Here is an 18,609-nt window from a genome sequence, read left to right as displayed (position 1 = left end):
CTATTCACTGGATTAAGTGATTCAGTAACAAGCAGGTAACTCGTACTGTCTATAGGGACTCTGAATTTCCTACAAATATTTGTCTTTTGATTGTGAAATCATGAATGCGTGATTTTGACGAAGGGACTGATGCTGGAGTAAGTACAAAGTTCAGATCTCCCCTCGCCAAGTGTGTTGCATAGTGGACAAAAGAGGGTTGGTACAGGGTTAAGCGTTTCTCTTGGTATTATTGAGATTCCTGGACAGATGAATCTGATTATTATTGAGTTTCTGTGCATCTTGAGAACGTCCAGAGGTTTAGTCACTGGAACCCCAGGTCTCCCTCCCAGATTTTTTTCTCGGTCCCCATTATGGTTGTTCGTTTTTCATACAATTTGGTTACGCAGCTGATGTGTAACAATTGTGATGCTTAAATCACCCTAATAGGACTCTATTATTGATCTTGTACTTGGGAATTTAGGCACAAATGCACAACAGTACATTGACATATCGCTTTTGTTCGCATGGAAGCTGTTTTACAAACAATAAGTTGGCTGACGGGGCCACCAGCAAGCTCTCAGGCTTGAGAGTTGAGACAGTGCTGAAGAAGAACATGACACCTAGGCCTAAAAAAAGCAAAGCACGTGGAGTGCACACTGGCGAGAGTGTAAGTAATGGGTGGATAAGAGGAGAGGAGAGTTTTTGGCATCAACAATGGCTGTAGTGCAGATTTGTGCTGAAAATAACACCCAACAGCAAAGTCCGACACCGACGCACACCCCCTAGTGTGTTTATATCTACAAACCCATCTGACGTCAACGTTGGTCACCTCACAGACCTTTTCAGTTCCGCCAACCTCTCCTGCCACAGGTTCCCAAAGCTCGACCAAAATGGTCGCGTCGAACCTGTCGAGCCGGAGAAGCTTCGGATAGCTCTTTCCCACAGCTCGGTGGTGGTCTCCGCCTTCAACAGCCCTTTCCCTTCCTTCCCATTTCCATTGCCAATGCCAATGGTGGGACTCGTTGGAGAATGCACTTCTAACACTAGTGGAGGAGGACAGTTGGTCGGTTTTGGTCGAGCTGTTTCTGATAATGGCTTGACGGCTTCAATCCATGACGTCGTGGTATTATTATTATACGTAATTCATTTCAAACACTAATGCATTTGCTTCTATATATGAATGATAGTCCCACCAAAAAGATACAACTTCCTACTTCTTGTAATTCCGAAGCTCTTTTCAGGTTCTTCCTTCACTACAAGGACTTGGAATTGGTAGAAGAATTCTCAGTAGAATCATAAGGTATATCTACACACACATTATTCTTTTTTTTTTATAGTAGAATCATAAGTCGAGATAGCCCTCTTACTTGCTGTCATACTACTTTACATGTTCTAGATTCACAATGTGGAATGCAGCAGCCAAACCAATCCCATATCGAGTAAAATAAAATTATGAGAATATCCCCGACTCTACCAAAACCAATATACTTAATTCAGATTGTCGGTTGGGAAAAACTCCGGTGAGATACAAGTCTGTGTGTAATTAGTAAGGTTTGACAAGTTAAAAAATCTTAGAACTTTTTCGGTTTTCCAAAGAATAAGGGAATGTTCGAATTCTTGAGTTTTCGTGATGTTTCTGTTCATAATAAGTGTTTGTTTTCTTCAGGGTGCTTTGTAGCCGAGGCATATATGATATATCAGCCCTGTGCTCAGAAAAAGAAAGGTACTGCTTTTACAACCTCTAAGCCCATTCTATAACCTGGAAGTAAACCCTAGAGAAGAAATCAATGGCTCAAAAATTGAGAAAAAAAGGGACTCAAACCAATGGTTTACTTGAGTTCTAGTTACTGAAAAGAAAAATGAACAAAAGCAATAAGAGTGGCATGACAAGATGTAGGAAGGTCCAACAAAATGAAGGCCTTTAACAACTGCATGACCCCATGGTTTACCTAATATACATTTGTTCACCAGTATAAATACCCTAGGTCTCCACTCCAGTGCATCCCGATTTTCTTACTGATTTCAAGTTTGATGGTCGTTTAGCTTCATCATTTTTTTTTTTGATTGGTAAGCCTGTTTAGCTTCATCATACCATGACTTTAGTTTTCCCCAGTCCTGATGGTTGTTTTTTGTGAGTAGTGTAATACTGTACTAGGTTGTTGTCGCTGTACAGTTTTTCCCTATTTGTTACTTAGATGTATTTGACTTTAACCCTGTATATAAGTAAGTGAACCTGCCTTTTCTTGATTGGTAACAGGGATGTATGTCTATGCATAAACACACACTTGCTCAATGAAAAATTTAACCCTATATTAGTGCCTAACTGACTATGGCCCACTGAATAAACTTCACCTACCAAAAGTACTTTGGGGACATGCTTGTCTGCCTCCGGTACATGTCTGCATGTTTGATGCTACCCAAATGCGAGGAGGTTCTGCATGGATCATCCTTCCACCTCCCCCCGCCCCCAGCACACAAACACAAACACATTTATGAAACGTAAGGCTTATGTACATACATTTGAGAAAGCATTCAGAGTTTGTGAACTTCGGGAAAAATTCCGGTTAATTATACTACTCAAGTCTTTTCTCAAGTCTGTTGTCCGTGTGAGGCATGTGCGCAAGAAACAGGGTACAGTAGACTTGATCAGCAAGCCTTTCTACACTACGCATTCGCAAATGGCACGAATGCACAATCACACGATTCTAACCACCTTGTAGACATAAACTAGTTTATATGCGCAAAGATCTTATCTGGCTATACCACCAGTGACCTAAATATTTTCACAGATTATTCTTTGAAGCTTGTGGATTTGGAGATGATATTCTAATGTCCACCACAATGATGTATGCGAAAGCCCCGTTTGAACACAACACTAAAGGCGATAAGAACGTTGTACCTGCTGGGCGGAAGCTGTTGCTAGTTCCACCATCAAGAGAAGCTTCTCATCTAAGATAACCACTGTTGACTTACTAGTTTGAAAATCATGTTTCTCTGATCTTGTTCTGATACTCTAGCCCTCACTGATCTTAATCCACCGTTGCAAAGATGAGATGTACATAATGGTAAGTTCAAATGGGTAAGAAAAATTGAAAGACAAAATATCATAAATACCTTGTATAGATGATCTTGAGCTGTGTCTTGGTACGTGGAATTCCCAGACAGTTTATTTTTGCCTCAACTGATTTGGTAGGGATGTAGTTCAGTAGTTCTAGTTATCAGGGGGGAAATGTAGCCCCTTCCTTTTCTTTATTTGTACACATTTTGTAGTATTGTCATTTCGAACATCAACAAAAATATTGTTACAAGGTAGCAGTATTACATGATGCATCTGGATCGATCACCTCCTGTTCAGGGAGCGTTGGGTGTTGGGTGTTGGGTGTTTTGGTTTGACGCAGCTTCACACCCAAAAAGAAGTGAGATACATCCGAGCCAGGAGTTGGCTCACTGGGGTTGCAACCCCCTAACTTCCCCTAAATATATAGTGGTAAACTATTCATATATTATATCCCCAAGAAGGCAAAACGTGACAATTAGTGCTAGCACTCCCCCCCCCCCCTTCTTTCAGGGGGAATCTGCCCTTGATCTGAGCTGAGATTGGAGACAAAGTCTTTTTTCGTATTTCAATGGTGAAGTAAGGCGAAACCCATGAGCTTATTATCCTGTGTAGCGCAAGTTGATTCAATCCTTTCTAATGTCCTTAAAACACTGGCGAAGGTATTGACACCCTATTTTATGGGACTAGCACTCCTTTGGATGATATATGACATATATTATTCATTTTTGAAGAGAAAAATGACATATATCATTCAAATGGTATTAGTCCCCTAAAGTGGGGTGCCAATACCGCGGCCCTTAAAACACACGTATATTTCAAATCTTGTAATTAAAATTTATTCTTTTTCCTTGTAATTTATGTTGTAGTTTCGTCACAATGTTAACAATCTGTCTCTCCATAATTTTGTTTGCTGTCTTCGTATACACGCATTGCATTTCAACTCCATCCCTTTTTAATATATAGTTCCCACAGTTAAAGCTTTATTCCTAACCCCTTAAATCCCATTCTCCTTGGTGTATGTGTGGGAATCGAACCGATCGGGGCCAACCTGCCAAGACTTGACCAGCAAGCCTCCTATGGATACCTAACATTCCTTGCAACAAATTGATGATATCATATACATATAAATATAAATTAATTCGCACAGCACTGGGAAACTCGTTCACAAGCATGGACACTGCTTGATGACGACCAGCTCTGAGGAATATGGGATTAGAATGGCCAGCATGCTGTGTTAACCCACATAAACATTGGGGAACGCCCGGTACATTAGTACATAGAGTATTATGAACAAATCACTTTTCACTTGCATTGTCCAAGAGAAAATCTCATTTTAACATGATGATTCCCAATGAGAATTGACTAATTGAGGCTTGAAAGGAATCAATTGAGCCATGGGAAGCGGTATTAGTCTCAAATATGCAAAGTGGTTTGGAATTACCTTTCTGTCAAGTAAAGCAATATTCTTTTATCAGATAAAGAAGGGAAAGCGTCCTGCTTTTCTTCTCTAAACACAAACAACTTTACAAAAGTTTTCCCATTCTCACGCCACAGGTTCATGAATTAAGACATGGCGAAAATCTGCGCTGAAATCTGCATAATCTCGGCTCGCGGGCTCCGTCGTTCATCAGCTCTATGGAAGCTCCAGTGGTTTGCCGTTGGGTGGATTGACCCCAAGAGTAAATACTGCACCAAGATTGACACTTCAGGGAGCACCAACCCAACTTGGAGAACCAAGTTCTCGGCCTTGATCGACAACTCTGATGCAAAGTGGCAAGGTCTGGCGCTACATATTGAACTGTACAGTAGGGATGCCATTTTTCTTAGGGAGAACCTTCAGGGGACAGCAGTTGTTGTCCTGAAAGAGTTTTTGGCCAAGCATAAGTCGGATGCTTCAAACAATGGGGTTGAACAAGTGGGGAGCTTTCAGTTGCGGAAGAAGACCTCTGGCAAGGTTCAAGGGCTTGTAGACATCTCCATTCGAATCTCTGATAAAGACGGGAGCGACAACGACATATCTTCCTACCCAGGTTAGCATCGTAGTAGTAATAGCATGCAGATTTTTCAATTGACTATAAATGCCACTGACAATGACAATCCTCGTTGATGTCTTGTTGTATATTCAAACGATTTGTTACTATTCGTGTTCATTTTACCATAAGACTATTTTGGCGGTCTCAGGACCATTTCGAATTTCGATGAATGCGAAAGTATCACGTTGTGTTTTGCAGGTAATGAGGAAGGGTTCCAACTCAAAGATGAAGGGAATGGCATTTCCTTGGGCACAGGAAATGGCTCATTCTCATCTCAGTCGCATAATCAGACAGAAAATTACACGCAGCCACAGACACAGATGAGTTCAGTATACGACCCACGCCCTAACTTCTACGGTAAACAATCATCAGTAGGTGATCCTAACTATCGTCCGCCTCGCACTCCTCCACCTCCGCCACCACCTTCACACGTGGGGTATTTGCCTACTTTCCTTCCAAGAACAGACCAACTGGCAGGGACTTGGGTGAATTTACCACCATCATCATCAGCTGGAACAGCTGCAGGACGCACCAGTGGGCCTAACTTTGCTGCGGGGATGGGTGCAGGTGCTTTGGCAGCTGGAGCTGTTATCTTTGGTGATGATTTTATGTCTGGTTTCGAGTTGCCTACCCTGCAAGATCCTAGCCTAATCATATCAATTGATTCACCTTTCTAAGATTGTACCATCAAAAACATAGTTTGATGTAATTAGTAATTCCACATAATCCAAGGTATATATCTTCTTTTCGCATTTTCTATGCTTCTTCGCAAATAATCTTTTCTTTTTAAAAAAAAAAAATAGCTTCATTTCATTACTCTAAAATGGATGGTGCTGGGTACCCATCAAACATACATAATTCACTTAAATATAACCTTGTTCTTTTGACCAAATGGCTAACCCATTTGCCTTACTATTACAAATTTACAATTAATAGTTACATCGAAAAAAGCATGAAATAAAACCCAAGGTGACCATGCTGATATTCTCCACTGCCAGTTATAGCTCAGTTGTGTACTCCCCAAGATATCACTGATCCGTTTTGAATCTCCTTCCAAAATGACACTAGTGAAGCTTTCTTGTCTCCCAAGGCCATCAGTAACTACTAACTAGTATTCCTTTGGCAATCTTGATAAGTGTAATAGATCTATCCACTTCAGCCTTCCTAAGCATTCAGGTGAGAGAGGCCCACACTTTCTCTGGCAATCTTGATAGGAGTAATAGATCTACCACTTCACTCTTCCTAAGCCTCCTAGAAAGAGTTTCAGTAAACAGAATGAAAATGTAAAGAGAAAGAGGATCCCTTGCCTTAACCCTTTTTGGGGGGAGATGGTTCTAAGAGGTGAACCATATATTAAGAAGCATTTGGTATTTAACAATGGAGAGGCATAAATAAACCATCTGCATCCATTTCTCATAGAGATTTTAGCTTCTCAAGATAATTGCATTCCAATCAACCCTATTATAGGCTTTGGACATATCCAGCTTAAAGGCAAAGAGACCTTTTGCCACCTTTCTTCACCGATCTGATATTGTGAATAACTTCATGAACCACACCTACATTGTCACCAATAGATCTCCCAGGAGAAAGAGCCCCTTGGTGGGGGGAAATGAACTTAGGGAGAAGACTTCTCAATCTATTGGGAAGAATTTTCGCTTTTGATTTTGGGGATTAAGCAAATGTAGGTTAGATTCATATATCTGCCAGATTGGAAGAAAGATTGAACACCATTGATCACTTCTTGCCCTACAATTCTCCAATATTTTTGGTAAAAAAGAGCAGGTAAACCATCAGGGGCCTGGGGCTTTGGAACCACCCATAGTGTTAACAACATTTTTGATTTCAGTTATGGATGGAATTCTGGTAAGCTGAAGGTTCTCTACTTCAGAAATGCAGAGGTTAAAAAGGTCAAAGAGAAAAATCAGCTGATGGTTTGGGGTAAAAGGGGTGAAGACAAGCAAGTCCCCATAGCTTGCATTGAGCTCCGCAGCTATATCATCCATGTTGGATACCCAGTCTCCATTCTCCTTTTGTAACTTATCAATATTGTTATTTCTCCTCTTTATTGAATATGATTTTTTTTTGTATTATGGTCTTGATCTTTGATATGATGTGTTTTTGAGTGTTGTTTCCAATAGACATCTTGCTTGGAATGGAGACCAGCAATTTCTACTTTGATGGCAGATATATGAGATTGAGTTATAGGGTTGAAGGTACCTCCAAAAGGGTTTTGAGTTGGTGTTCCTTGTCTTTCAAGTGGGTGAAGATATTACCAAAGTGGTGTTTGTTCAAGGACTTGAGGGTTTTTGGTAGTCCTGAAACTTTAATCTTCAACCATGAGTACGAGGGGGAACCATGACCGGGCACCACCTAGGAATCCAGAATAACTTGATGGCATCCTTGATCCAAGACCGAAACGAAAATGTCTATACCTAGTATGAAAACATCCAGATAAATCTTATGCAAGACTTGCCTTAAATCTTATTCCCATTTCCCAGACATTCACCGCAACCACCAGATAGAGGAATCATCAGCGCGAATCAAATCAATGCGTATGGCACCCTATTTTCAAATCCCATTGACATCGTGTAGTTATGGTCCTCTCATAAACCAAAAATCCTAGTTCGGTAGTTTGTTTGTCGCTGCTGTAAATTTGTAAATTGAAGCCATTTAGATCGACCACTTACACAATTTCAGCACTTTATTATAAATAATCACATTTTAGAGAAGATTAATATGATTTCCAAATGGGAATATGGCATTGGTGTTGCGTGCACATTGATTTCTTTTGTAGAGGTAAGGCTAATGTCGCACGTTCCTCCACAGTCAAAGTGAATTAGCTCAAACAGATTATGGGAGTATGTGAATGTGGAACTGTTAACTCTTCCAAGTTTTTTTTCCCTGTTTCCTATATCTATAATCCCAGTTTTATTACACTTCGACTCCACGCCTATAGGAGTAGTTGTCACTAAAGTATAAAAAGTTTCCGACTCCAAACCTCATAGCAATGAGACTTAGAGGCAGGGGGCTCAAAATTATCTCATTCTCATAAAAATAAATGAAAGTTAAAGGTGGAAAACACTCAAGACAGTTCAACTGGCAAAAGTTTGAAAATCCTCTCCAGAAAAAGTCGCGACAACACTCAGGCTTCAGCTGTATTGTTGCATCTTTTTCTAACTGCTGATATACTAGCTCTGTCAGAACCAAATCCCTAGATTCCTGTGTTACTAGTCTCTGTGTCAGTGTCTGTGTACTGTGTACTGTGTGTGATTAACGATTAGTAGGCCAACATGCCTAAAGCCCTACAAGTATAAGCTTTTTGTCAGTTCAACAACTCATCAAGTCAGACATGGTATGTTCTTTCTTCCCGTTTTCAATGTCAGTTTAAGATAACTTTCAAATGCTTAGAGAAATTTTAACTCGTAAGGTGAACATGGAGCACATAAAAGACCTGAAACATCTCCAAAAGCACAAACAAAAATACAACACTCTATGTCAGGCATCTCCAACAAGGATTCTAACTGAAGGTCCAAAATAAACATTCTATACTTGTACGCTAGGCTTGAGAAATTAACAAATGGAAGTAAACGAATAAACTGTATACAAAATGTACTTGCAAAGTTACACTTCAAACTCAGGATGCGGCTTGCAGAAGCTGTTCCTCTGCAGCTCCAAAAACTCTTTCCAAAAACTTCTGAGCAACTGAAATAAACTCTTCAACTTTTTCTTCATGAGGCAAATGACCACAGTTCTTGATTACTTCCAGACAAGAGCCAGGTATAGCTCGTGATAGTCTTTCAGCATTCCAGGAGGGAACCAGTCGATCATTATCACCAGTGATAATAAGCACTGTAAAAGTAAGGGGGAACAGGAGCTGAAACATGAGGAGACATATTTGACGCTACAAATTTCTATGCTGTAGAAAATTTCTTATTCCATAAAAGAAGAGATACATGGGGAAGCTGTATATGAGAGCTGTTCATCAATATCTACTGCAGGTTACATGAGTCTGATCTACCACTTAATTGAAAGGACCATTAGTCTAACTGTGACGAGAGCATTGCTAGAACAATGAATCATGAGAGCATAAATTTGTGAAGAACAAGAAGAAAAAGTTAATACTTGCTACGTTGCTAGTGTTAGGAAAGTAACTTCACGTACTATGCACAGTGCACATTTTATAAGCATCACTACATCACTTTCTCTCTGATTTTGGGTTTCCATGTTACATATTTCTATTGTTGTTGTCTGTCTTGTTTAATTATATAATGAAGATTGTTAGGGTCAATAAGTCAGGTTTTCCTATAACATCCATCTCCTAATCTTCAAGGCTACTACTTCTAATATACAATTTCTCCAGTACAAATTTGGTAAGAAAAACACAAGTTGACAATGATTACCTGGACAAGATATTTCCTTCAGTCTTTCAGGTAATGGTGGTTCAGATGCAGTATCTGTAAGCATGGCCACTGTGTATTCTAAGAGAACCCAGTCCCAGTCCTTAGTCCTCAATGGCTGTGAGTGATTGTAAGATCATAGAGTTATGCACTTCTCATGTGAACATTTATGGGCTATACACATAGTTTAGAGGGAACATGCAATGTACATGATCATGGCACACCTTTGTATAACCATGTAAGACGTGATCAGTGATTTGACTTGCATCATACCATGCATTCCGAATGGCAGCAACACCAAATTTGTCTATAACCATCCTCAACTTTGAAACAAAATAGACAATTTAGTCTTCAACAATAACAACTGACAATGTTTATAATAGTTATTGGGGAAAAAATTCATAGAAATCCCTCACCAACATTACAGCGACTTTTGAATGCAGAAAAGCTATCAAGAGTCTTCTAAATAGAGAGCTGATCGTATTCATCATCCCTTTCAGCATCCTCACTATAGGCCATGCAATGTACGCTGAAAACTTTGATAAAATATTGCGAGCCATAGCAAAAGGATTCTGTTTAACTTTTGAAGTAGAGAGACTGCCTTCACTACGCTTTTCTCTCTTCGTTTGATTTCTTTTACGTGGCACCAAAATTGCAGGAGCAATAAGGATCAGAGCAGCTACACGCTCAGGAGCCTCAAAGTATGTGTTAACTGCTACAAGGGACCCGGATGAATGCCTGGGATCTCATATTTTGAGGTTTGAACATATTACAGCTGTCAGAAAAGAGAAGTTACGAGGAAGAAAAATACGATTTTCGATAATGGTGCCACACATCCATGACCTTATAGTAGTTGAATTAAAGCTTGGGCAAGTTTGGATCAACATTTTTTATAGTTTTTTCCACTAAACAACGACAAGTTGAGTAACCAATATGAGATATTGAAATGCACTACAAAGAACTATGTTTCCAGAAGGGGTGCTATATGGGGTCATAAATTAACTGGTGTTCAAAACTCAGCCAAATTTGAGGTCCCATATAGCACCTTCTATCACGTTAGTGACCGACGGATGGCGGAATATGTACCATCAGTACTTTAAGTAACTAACACTTTGTGCCGCTTGTCCAATACTTCTCCATGTAAGTGAACATAGACGAACGGAAGATATTATGTCGTTTGTAATATTTTAGCATGCCTAAATGATATTGTTGCATTGGAATGATTTTGGGTGTGAATTATACCATGGGCTGGATGGGTGCTAAAAATGCTGATTTGGGGCATATATGGCATGGTGTATCTAGCACTCCAACTGGACTTGCTATAAGATCTATTAGATGGGGTTCATGTTTCTCATGCCATTAAACTAGTATGATCTCTTGCAAAATGATGAAAATGTCCAATGTTAACTCGGTCCTGAATTTTCAGTATCCAGCAAACAGTTGTATTGGTACTGAACTTTTAAGCATTGAGCAGTTGAATAGTTGCTGAATGCTTATTGTGATTTGTGACTCTAAACTAGTGCTGAAAAAACAAACAAAAGTTTCCGTGCGGAATGCTGCAATTAAAAAAATAAATAAAAATCACTACTTCAATAATAAGTGTTAGCACGCAGAAAATACATACCCAATTAGAATTGCTTTGTCAGCTGCTAAAAGGTCGATAAAAGTAAGGGTCGCAAGCACAGAAAAGGCCATGGAATACGGATTTAAAGAATTCTTATCCTTGACACTGGCAGCAGCAGTACTAGAATGATGGGCAAGTTTACTCGCTGCCCTTGACCTTGAGGTCAATCCAAAGGCAGGCCTGTCAAAAGCAACAACTTTGGAACCAGTGGCCCTTGCCAAAGGCTTTATAGCTTGATTCCATGAGAAAAGAGAAGCCCCAAAGCCATGCAGTAAAATGATGGGAAATCTAAGTTTTGTAGTTTGATTAAGAATCATTGGAGTTGCACTGTGGTGAATTGATGTTGGGTCTTGTTGATGTTCATATATCTTGTGGTGAATGGAAACACCTTTGAAGTCAAGAAAACAACTGTCTGAATCAGCCAAATCAGATGGATCAACTAACTCATCCTGATCGATGCCAGCTATGCTCCTCCTCTTCTGCTTCTTTTCTACTCCCACCAATTGCTCTGCAATATTATTGCACATTAAAGGTTATGGGCAGAAAAAATGTGGAGTGGGGATGGGACTTTCCCCAGAAAATACCCAGATGAGTATACTAATTTACTTGGATTTTTGAACGCCATTCTACAGTGTGCTATTACCAGTTTCCAAATATTTCTAATAAAACCAGCCACACTACAGGAAGGGCGAAGACAGCGATACTCATATGAAATGCCGGAATGACTGATAGACAGTGAAGAACAACAGTTGAGACTTGTTGCAGTCAATGAAATCTAAGTTCTCGTGATTCCTTGGACTAATGGGCATTCATCCTTGAGCATTCTTTTATCACATGTTTCAATAGTGCATTTTTTTCGGTTCTTATCTATATAGAAATCAATTAATTAAATTGTTTTACATAAGTAAATTTCTTTGTTTGTCAATGTTTAATAATTGAAGTTGACAAAGAAAGAAATGGGGAAAATATGAACTCCAGGATAACAGTTAGAATGTGATACATACTGACAAGGACACCTGGATAGGGAGAAAGAGTGTCACCTGGATAGGGAGAGGGTGAAACTGAGCCCGAGCTAGCAGCAGCAGCAGGAGGAGGAGGGCGGTAGACTTGTCCAGTTACTGATGTTTTTGGGGAGGGAGCAAACCGCTGTAGATGAAACCCTGACGCCGCAGCTGAACTAGTCATTATCATCATCCCTTTGTACTGGAGTGGAGACTGGGCACGCCACTCGTACTAGACTAGACGAGAGAGATAAGCTAATAATTAATTTGTCTTTGTTAATTTTGTTATGAAAAACATGTAAATCAATCATCAAATATGCTCTCAACACTCAACAAATCCAGACGAAACATATTACAAAGATGATGTTCGCACCCAGGTTTGAAAAATGGTCCAACCAATTTTCAAAGACACTCCAAACTCCTATATTTCATATATAGATCGATCTGACGGTCCAAATAGGAGATTTAACATGCACTCGGTCAGCTACTGTTGTACGGTCTTAATATCAAACAATGTAAGTTATGCAACCGTGATAACTCATAGCCACTCTGCTTCCAGTTCCATCCTTTCTCTCTGTTTCCTTTTTTCTTTTTCCCTCTTGGGGACACGATAAGCAATGCCAAAACAGGCATACAACTATCATTTCATAAAGCAATTATATAATAGCTTCGCTTTATAGAACAAATATACAACAGAACTCAGAATTATTGTATTGTATCGGTATGTACAAGGATATTCAACTATTCAAGTCCCTACATACAACTTGGCGGATGAAGCATTTGGTTTTTTATGTCAGTCCTCAAGCCAAGCTCCATCAGGGCCGGTGGTCAGTTTTCAGAAACCTTACGTATTCCTGCTGTGACATCTCCCCTCCATTCAAGGTATCAAAACTGCACCTGTAGAAACTGGAAAATACAAATAGTGAATCAACTGATGGATACCCACACTTAGCTGAAACTTCAGTACATATTTGTAATAGACAGGAGACAGAGCATTCCAGGTAAAAATATGAAGGAACTGAACTTCAAGACTTACCTCCCATCCATGCCAATCATCAGTACAGTGTTATGAGAACCAAATGCAGCAACAAACCGAACGTTTTCTGGCAAGTGGAACTGAGCAAAGGACCATTCTGAACTAAAATACTTGGGCAGCAATCCTGGAAGTTCGGATGAAGAAGACTAAGTGATAGAGTAGGATAATAGGGAACATCAAAATAAGAACATAAAATAACCATCTCAAAAAAAAATCCAAAGTTAACTCCAAATTTTTTTCTTAAAAACAATGAAAAACTAAAAACACTAAACAGTTGTGATTTTTTTCATGTACAGTATAGACTGTTCATTTGCCTCAGCACCCAAACTAATTATCATAAAACAAGTTTTTGGGACCAAAAGTGTTTTTGAATGAAAAACTATTTTTTTTAAAATAGAAACCAAACACATTTATTTTTTCATCTACACCACATCTCAACCCCTTCAAACACTGCAGTTTAAAGTATACTCAAGACAAGAAGGTAATTGTTCGATACAACTCTACTGCACCAGCAATGTATTGTCTAAACTCTCAAGACAATCTTGGCCTCAAAACTTCATTATTTTGGCAAAGGACTCGATTAGTATATCAACAAATAGATAAGCCTCATAATTCCCAGATTTCACAAATGTTCATCCTTGTCTCCGTTATACTATACTACATCATCCTCACTAAGAAAAAAAACAAAGGAAGAAGACATGTTCACTCTCTTCAATTTCGTTAAGCAAGTTTTTGGTACGAGTTTGCAAGAATAATTGTTCTTGAACAGATGCACAACCGCTTCATCAGCTAGGCCAATTCAAGGACCAACTAAAACCAAATGTCCAACGTTGTCACAGGAAAATCCGCAAAACAATGGGATGGCAGGAAACCCGTTGAAGAAACAAAAATAGTCTAATCATTAACAATTCTGCTGTAATCACTAATTTGTATAAATGCTAGGAGGCAACTCAATTGTGAGTTGCATACAAGCTTCTCATAAAAACACAAGTTCTGCATTGGGATTCTCACAACAAAGTACATTTTACAATCTCAATACAAAGGTAGTACGGTTTTAGTGAAAGGAGTGTATGCCACTTACAAGTAAGTTACCTCCTAGCATTCCTCTTAATAATATAAATAAACAAGGCAACTAAATAAAAACCTCCACCAAATCAATGTTGCCATTTTCTACACCAATATGGAAAATTATAACCTCTTAGAACTTGAGGAGAAAAATAAGAAGAATAAGAGAGGAGATGAGTGAAGAAGATAACTGTTGGAATGCACATGACCCAGAGGCTAAACGATTGTGAAGCCCTCGCTGCCACAAGTGGGCTATGAAGCACGGACACTGACCCGTGACCCTGATACGACCTGACACAGACTCGCGGGATAGGATACGGAGACGTGAAGGACATGTTCACAAAAATTGTAAGTATTCATATAATTGAAAATTAAGATCCTCCACCAAAAATCAACCCAGAGAGGTGGGCAATGACGTGGATCAGAGCAGAAGCGAGTCTTCATATAGGTGGTAGCTCTATGTGAAGGCGATGGGCAATGGATTAGTTAAGTGGCAACGGGGCCATGTGTCATGTTCCATTGTCCAGTGCCTAGTTGCTTGGTTTGTAAGCAACGGCAGAGAGAGATGTTGGAGTTCAGAGCAACAATACAATTTCCATGCTGTCAAACTACATTTTTGTATGACAGGATGATGCAGCGTGGTGTTTATTTAACCATGAAAACAAGGGACTATCTGAAAATTACGTTATCATGGCTATAATAGAGAACTATGTTCACAGTTTTCCCATCTACATTTAGGATGACAAGAAAAGAAAAATGGGATTAGCTGGTCCTGGGTATATACAATCTAATACGGTCCTTTTCTTCAACATTTTATTGAATAACATAACTGAATTAACGACAAGTACCTGTGTGGTGTACGAAACAGGACTTGACAAGATTTATCTAACCCAGGACCAGCTAATCCTATCTCAAACAATTACACAACAATGTTTATGATGTGGACATGAGTCAGGCCATAGTCAGGTCAAGCCCATGGGTCGCATGTATTAGGCAAGCCCCCATATAATTTCGTTGGTCCAATTTGAATTGTTTTAATTAGTAGCAGCCACGTGTCTTAATTTAATTGGCTTTGTTTTGTTGTCAGTTAGTATAAAAAAGGGCTTGTAATTAGGGTTCATTGGTAATTGATGTTTATGAATTTATGAGATTCAATGAAAAAGGTGATTTTTAGGGTTCTTTAATTATTTCAATTAGAATATCGATTTTATAACAATTGTTTCTTCCGCCAATTGTTAAATCTACATTAGTTTATCCCAACCCCTCGATTTTACAGAAATAGACCTTTCTGACCTCCCAGTTTTCCCTACTTGAATGTGTCCAGTGGCCTACTGGTCACGACTTGGGAGGTCGGTCCCAAGGTCTTGGGTTAAATTCCCACCTTCACCAGGAAAAAGGTAATTCAAGGGATTAGGAAATATAGTTCTAACTGTTAATAACAAATTTACTTTTCAGAGAGTGGTACTCTTTGCAAACACACAGCATTGGTCTCTGTACATAATAGGTCAATCCTGATGAGAACTATCCCACAATATTCTCCAGTTAAGAAGAAGGTTTAAAAGCATTTCCTTTCCAACCACTCACCTTTCATAAAGGACAATGATGAGCCAGGGTTGGCACCTGTGGTCGGAGATATAAGAGCATCAAGAGAAGTTGATGAACTCTGGTGAACCAGTGCTGACCTTTGAGCAGTAGCGGAATGGTTTGATGGGTCCTCCCCCACCACCCGCACTCTAAGACTAAATATGTGAACGGTACCTTTGTCACTAGAGACAGCCAACCATTGGACATTTGGAGAAAGCGCAAGGCTATAGATTTCTGCATTGTCTACCCCCCTCCGAACCTACAAATCACAATATACACGCATTAGTGAAGTGTCTCTACTAAATTGTAGCAACCTGAGACACAAAACAGGTAAATGTAAACACAAAATAATAACCAGATTTTACACTAAGAAAAGTTGCTTGGGCAGGAAGTTGACCGTGTAGGAACAGTTAAACTTTTCAAGTAGGAACACAGTTACTCTTTGTTTAACAGTGCAAAAAAAATGAAGGATTTGCAAGCAATGCAAAGAGCAATTTACTATACAGAATCAAGGACAACCATTTGAAAGCTAGCAATATGCGGAACTAATATAAAGGAGGAAAAGGAAGAGAAAACAACTAATAAATATCAGAATACACTTTTTAAGGACAAAAGCGGAAGAGGTTGACATGCCCACCAATAATTAGCACATGGAGACACGGCGCAAAAACACAATACTTCAAATGCCTTAACTCAAAAAGTGGTAATACAGCGTATTTTGCAAGATGTGAAGCCACGAGAATGATCTTTTCTAATGTGATAGATTACACACATCCAGTTTCCAAGAAATACTTCATTCGTGAGAGGTGAAGAGAGCATAAAGAATATTTCAAAACTGTTCATAGAGTAGTTTTATGTAGAATTGCTAGATATCAGTAACTTATGATGACTAATTTATTGAAAAGTAGTTTGTAATTGTATTCAGACTTGAGAAATGGGTCAGAAGTTGACAAATTATTCTTAATTTGAAAAGATAGATTGACAAGGTAATAAACAGTACAAGTAACAAAATTGTGAATAGTTAAACCTCTTGTAAGCGGGTCCCATCCATGGTGTTAAAAATCCGAATCAAAGTGCCCTTGGTACTAGCAGTAGCAAGAAGAAGGCCATCCATTGTCAAAGTGAAGCATGCGATTTGAGAATCATGGGCATTAATGAACTTGGTGATCTTGAGACCGAAATGCTCAATCCGAATTTGGCCACGATGAAGACCTGGGGAAGCGAGGACGAAAGTGTTGGAATGGTGTGAAAGGCAGCAAAGTCCCCTTGGATTTGAGAGAGTCTCTATTTGATGGAGAAGCCTAAGATCCATGAAATTGTAGACATATATCTTATGCTCAAGAATGACAACAATACGATCCCGTCTCAACTTGACTGCACGGACCTCAGATCTGAAAAGAGAATTCGCCAATACAACGGCTTTGATGATCATCCCATATCATCACTTTGTTCGGGGGATACTGGGGATTGAGGTCAGCCCCAACAAGAGCGAGAATGTTGCACCTAAACAACATTTCAACAATACCAAACCCTAAGCCAGTTTTCAAATCCCTTCTAAAGGTTTCCTTGAAAGGATCGCAATTGTAGATGCGGAAACCCCTAGTGGTTCCGGCAGCAAAGCATCCGTAATCTTGATTCCAGGACACGGATAATAGGTCTGATTCGTTAAAATCTGGTTCAGATTGAGTAAATGGAGCTGAAGATTGAGATTGAACCCGTGATGATGTTGAAACCGTTGAACTCATGATGAAACAAAACCGTTGAACTCTATCAATGAAACAATTCGTTTGAGTCATCTAAAAGTTCAATTACGTTTATTCATCGATATTAAATTATTATATGAACACAAAGGAGGATCTAGGAATCAAATCGATTTCATTTATTAGTAGTGATGAATGTGGAGTAAACAGAATAAATTCAGACCTGCTGAGAAGAGGAGGCAAAAGAAGTCAGCTTTGTCTGTCTCGCGAGTGCCAACTCCTTATTTACAGCCCAGCCAAAATTACGCCCTCGCTGTCCACTGTTTTAACCGTCTCGCTCCCGCCCACTACGTAGTGCACTTAATCTTTTTTGGGTGATTTAATCGGGGACTTATCAAATTGCATTGGGCAGCCTCCAGCCCAAGTCCGACAACTAGTCCAACAACAATAGCCCAATACACTCCCTACCTCAACTCATACCGGCTACTCTTTTTTTCAAACCCAATTTGGTATTGCATCCCCAAAAAAAAAAAAAAAAAACTTTTGAGTTTTCTATCGTGTTTATACTTCGAGTGTTGAGTTGTGAATCAACAATGGAAATTGTAGTGCACTTAACTTTTTTTTTTTTTTTTTTTTTTTTTGTTATTGTGTGTTTGTTGTTTGGTAAGAGCAGTCTAATGGAGAGTTGCTAAATTGGGCTGGTAAAAGTGTCACATAGCTTGTCCAACCAAATTTAGCTCTCCAAAATTAAAAAATCAATCCAATCGTGTTTTTTGTTTTGAAGGGTTAAATGATACGGACGGTATAATTTATGACGTCCGTCCATTATTTTTTGAATTTTTTTTGAACGGATGGCATAGTTTCTGTCATCTGTTGAAATTTAATACACGGACGGCAGAAACTATGTCGTCCGTCTCCCAAATTTATTATAACAGCTGCTAGCGAAGGTCTTAATTTTGGCTGTATTTTTTACTCTTTCCAAATTTAAGACCCTTTTGGACTTAGCCGCATTGAAATGACATTTTTGTGGTTTTTGTTTTGAAGCCTCCCTTTGGCTTAACACAACCCAAATAACGGGCTTTAGAGCTAGCTACATGGCTTAAACACGTTTCTCTATTATTGTCGAGTTTTT

At 39.2% G+C, this 18,609-nt stretch overlaps 4 protein-coding genes across 4 annotated transcripts; 2 read left to right on the top strand and 2 right to left on the bottom strand.

The window, feature by feature from the left end:
- Positions 1-104: 104 nt before the first annotated feature.
- On the top strand, positions 105-3,305 carry LOC147490383 (Acyl-CoA N-acyltransferases (NAT) superfamily protein). Its single transcript, XM_086574850.1, has 7 exons — positions 105-137; positions 247-360; positions 461-699; positions 850-1,117; positions 1,221-1,279; positions 1,646-1,702; positions 2,769-3,305. Exons 1-7 carry the CDS (start codon positions 105-107, stop codon positions 2,935-2,937), a joined length of 939 nt encoding a protein of 312 aa, XP_086430976.1. The 3' UTR covers positions 2,938-3,305.
- Positions 3,306-4,286: 981 nt separating this feature from the next.
- LOC147490382 (Calcium-dependent lipid-binding (CaLB domain) family protein) lies at positions 4,287-5,822 on the top strand. Its single transcript, XM_086572976.1, has 2 exons — positions 4,287-5,067; positions 5,269-5,822. The coding sequence occupies exons 1-2, from the start codon at positions 4,608-4,610 to the stop codon at positions 5,745-5,747; spliced, it is 939 nt and encodes a 312-aa protein (XP_086429102.1). The 5' UTR covers positions 4,287-4,607; the 3' UTR covers positions 5,748-5,822.
- A 2,684-nt stretch (positions 5,823-8,506) lies between these two features.
- LOC147490381 (alpha/beta-Hydrolases superfamily protein) lies at positions 8,507-12,467 on the bottom strand. The gene is made up of 6 exons (XM_086569779.1): positions 12,132-12,467; positions 11,092-11,599; positions 9,884-10,205; positions 9,692-9,790; positions 9,471-9,585; positions 8,507-8,919 (listed from the first exon to the last, which is right to left on the bottom strand). Exons 1-6 carry the CDS (start codon positions 12,283-12,285, stop codon positions 8,705-8,707), a joined length of 1,413 nt encoding a protein of 470 aa, XP_086425905.1. The 5' UTR covers positions 12,286-12,467; the 3' UTR covers positions 8,507-8,704.
- A 253-nt stretch (positions 12,468-12,720) lies between these two features.
- On the bottom strand, positions 12,721-17,522 carry ATG18C (autophagy-like protein). Its single transcript, XM_086574849.1, is given in 5 exon segments — positions 12,721-12,998; positions 13,129-13,252; positions 15,778-16,036; positions 16,805-17,173; positions 17,175-17,522. Coding segments are annotated over 5 exon segments (1,191 nt in total). The 3' UTR covers positions 12,721-12,907.
- Positions 17,523-18,609: the final 1,087 nt, after the last annotated feature.

Source organism: Coptis chinensis, chromosome 7 (assembly GCF_015680905.1).
Source record: "Coptis chinensis isolate HL-2020 chromosome 7, ASM1568090v1, whole genome shotgun sequence".
NCBI lineage: Eukaryota > Viridiplantae > Streptophyta > Magnoliopsida > Ranunculales > Ranunculaceae > Coptis > Coptis chinensis.
The sequence above is the reverse complement of the archived record's forward strand: the minus strand, read 5'-3'. Positions and strand labels throughout refer to the sequence as shown.

Excerpts from the sequence above, each read along its gene's own strand:
- LOC147490383 (XM_086574850.1), top strand. The coding sequence starts at position 105 with ATGCGTGATTTTGACGAAGGGACTGATGCTGGA. Across the intron at positions 361-460 it reads GGTCCCCATTATGGTTGTTC|GCACAAATGCACAACAGTAC; the intron begins GTTTTTCATACA and ends TTGGGAATTTAG. Across the intron at positions 1,280-1,645 it reads ATTCTCAGTAGAATCATAAG|GGTGCTTTGTAGCCGAGGCA; the intron begins GTATATCTACAC and ends TGTTTTCTTCAG.
- LOC147490382 (XM_086572976.1), top strand. The coding sequence starts at position 4,608 with ATGGCGAAAATCTGCGCTGAAATCTGCATAATCTCGGCTCGCGGGCTC. Across the intron at positions 5,068-5,268 it reads CGACATATCTTCCTACCCAG|GTAATGAGGAAGGGTTCCAA; the intron begins GTTAGCATCGTA and ends TGTGTTTTGCAG.
- LOC147490381 (XM_086569779.1), bottom strand. The coding sequence starts at position 12,285 with ATGATGATAATGACTAGTTCAGCTGCGGCGTCAGGGTTTCATCTACAG. Across the intron at positions 10,206-11,091 it reads GACAAAGCAATTCTAATTGG|GCATTCATCCGGGTCCCTTG; the intron begins GTATGTATTTTC and ends ATGAGATCCCAG. Across the intron at positions 8,920-9,470 it reads GAAGGAAATATCTTGTCCAG|TGCTTATTATCACTGGTGAT; the intron begins GTAATCATTGTC and ends TTACTTTTACAG.